We start from the raw sequence: 2,145 nt of genomic DNA on the forward strand, positions 1-2,145 counted from the left end.
GTTTACACAAGATTGATATACAAAACCAAACAGGTACGAACAATACTGTGAAACTCCATTTACACTGGAGATGGCCTCATCCTCAGCAGAAGCCTCTAGCACCATCTCTGCCAGGCGGAGGTAGGGGTGACGCCCGTGGATCACCCCTTCTCTGAGTCCATTTGGTAAAGCAGATGGCATGAATGGAATGTCCCTAGTGGCTAATTAATCAGTCAGGGAGTTGCCACAACTGGTTTCCTTCTATCATCCTTGGGCCTGGGCCAGTTATCTTAGGAGCCCAAAACAGCGCAGACATGTTTTGCCATAGACCTGAACCCCCACGGAACAGTAAGAGTAATTTGAAAGATTTCTTTTTGTTGTGCTAGGGCTGTGCAGACCCTTGCGATACAGAGATGAATGGGACAAGTCTTTGGCCCTTAGGGAGCTACCTGTCTATGATGGGGGACATTTAAGTGAGCAAGTAATTACAACAGGTTGTAGGTCAGAAAGAGAGGCACAGTGGAGGCTCCCTGGGGGTGCTGGGGACTAAGCTGCCTGAGAGACACCTGCCCTGGCCAGAGAGCAGTTGGCTAGGACAGTTCTGAAGTCAGAGAAGCAGGAGACAGCTGGGAAGATGAACTGTATGGTATGTTCAGAACTGGAAGTACTCACGGAGTCCGAAGCCCTGGAGGGACAAAGACTCACCTGTCACTCAACCCTTTCTACCTTTGCCTTTTTGCTAGAGGAAAAGATGGAAATCAGCACACCCTGACTTGAGAGAAGCGATCTGGGCTACAGTTTTCAATTAAAGGACTTTGTGGTCAGATAGGCAGGGGGCAGGGCCCCAATCTTGTTTTCCTCCTTGGGATGAATCTTGGCCTCTGACAGTTTAAGTGATTTGTGCTTTTTTCAGGGTGGGGCTGTGGTGAAGGAGGGAGCAATCCCTGGAACTTGTTTTCTTCTTTATTTTTTCATTTGAGGTTACTTACACTTTGAGAAAAGCTTCCTTTTTTGTAAACAAGGGTTGGGAAGGAGATGAAGGTCCCAGTACTAGGCTGACTGGCTGGGGAACTTTTGCAAGTGCTTTCCATCTATTTCCCTTTTTAAAGGACAGTTGATCATTTGACTAAACGGCCTATATAGACTTCCTATATCTTTTTTGTTTTTTGGTTTGTGTGTTGTTTGTTTGTTTGTTTGGGAACGTCTTGTTCTGTTGCCCAGGCTGAAGGTCATGGCTCACTACAGCCTGGAACTTCGGGGCTCAAGTAATTATCCTCATCCTCCTGCCTCAGCCTCCTGAGTAGCTAGGATTACAGGCGCCTGCCACCACTTGTGGCTAATTTTTGTAGAGACGGAGTCTAGCTATGTTGCCCAGGCTGGGCTTCCTGTATCTTAAATTCTATGACATTCTTCATGGGATGAAGAAAATGATATGACTTCTTCAAAGACGAACGAGTCTTGCAAGCTGTCGTTCTCTCCAGCCCAGGTTGAACCCTACCAAGAAAAACAGCTTGTCCGAAACGCTGTTTTCTGACTGAAAGTGTAGGGAAGCTGGAAAGGAGCTGGGTCTGTTTTATTCCCCAAAGAATCAGGCTACAAACTTGACAAGAGCAGGGCCGGGGATGTGCGCTCGGTGTGCGCGCCGGGCTGCGGGCTGAAATGCGCCGGGGCTTTCCCTTTCGTGGAAGCCTAACTGGAATCTCCCAAGGCGCCGCCCTCCGCCCTGGGGCGCCGGCCAGAGGTCCGGGACTGGGGACCCCGGACCCAGCTGTCTTCAGCCACCGCGCCCCCACTCTCAAGCCGCGCCACCGCGGGCCCTCGCTAACTGCTCGCCTAGCCGGACTGCCTCCCAGCAAGAGGGACAAATAGAGAGGAAAACCACAAAGCCACGGCAACCTGTACCTGCCGCGTCCCCCCAACCCTGTTCCGGCTGTTGGCAATGCTGCCAACACACCCCTCACCAGCCCCGGGCCAGCGACAGCGAGGATTCGGGGTGCCCAGATGGCAGCTCCAGGAAACCCTGCCCCAGCCGCCCACCCGCGTCCCCTCCTCTCCCTAGCGCCCGGAACTTACCGCCATGGTGAGCGCGCGGGGCGGGCGTTAGAGCCGCGTCTGCTCGCTCGGGTCTCCTCGCTCCGAGTCAGTTCAGCCGCCGCCGCCGCCCCC

At 53.0% G+C, this 2,145-nt stretch overlaps 1 protein-coding gene across 4 annotated transcripts in view; it reads right to left on the bottom strand.

The window, feature by feature from the left end:
* The window catches only part of SLC31A2 (solute carrier family 31 (copper transporter), member 2), a 13,371-nt gene extending 11,226 nt beyond the window's left edge, over window positions 1-2,145 (bottom strand). Inside the window, exon 1 of one of the 4 annotated variants that reach the window (XM_011950112.1) lies at window positions 2,053-2,145. In XM_011950112.1, coding sequence (XP_011805502.1) covers window positions 2,053-2,058 — 6 coding nt within the window. In that variant the 5' untranslated portion in view covers window positions 2,059-2,145. Of the gene's footprint in view, window positions 1-2,048 lie in introns of all 4 variants that reach the window. The other 3 variants (XM_011950111.1, XM_011950114.1, XM_011950113.1) reach the window with 3 other exon arrangements.

This window comes from Colobus angolensis, unplaced genomic scaffold (assembly GCF_000951035.1).
Source record: "Colobus angolensis palliatus isolate OR3802 unplaced genomic scaffold, Cang.pa_1.0 Scaffold301, whole genome shotgun sequence".
Taxonomy (NCBI): Eukaryota; Metazoa; Chordata; class Mammalia; order Primates; family Cercopithecidae; genus Colobus; species Colobus angolensis.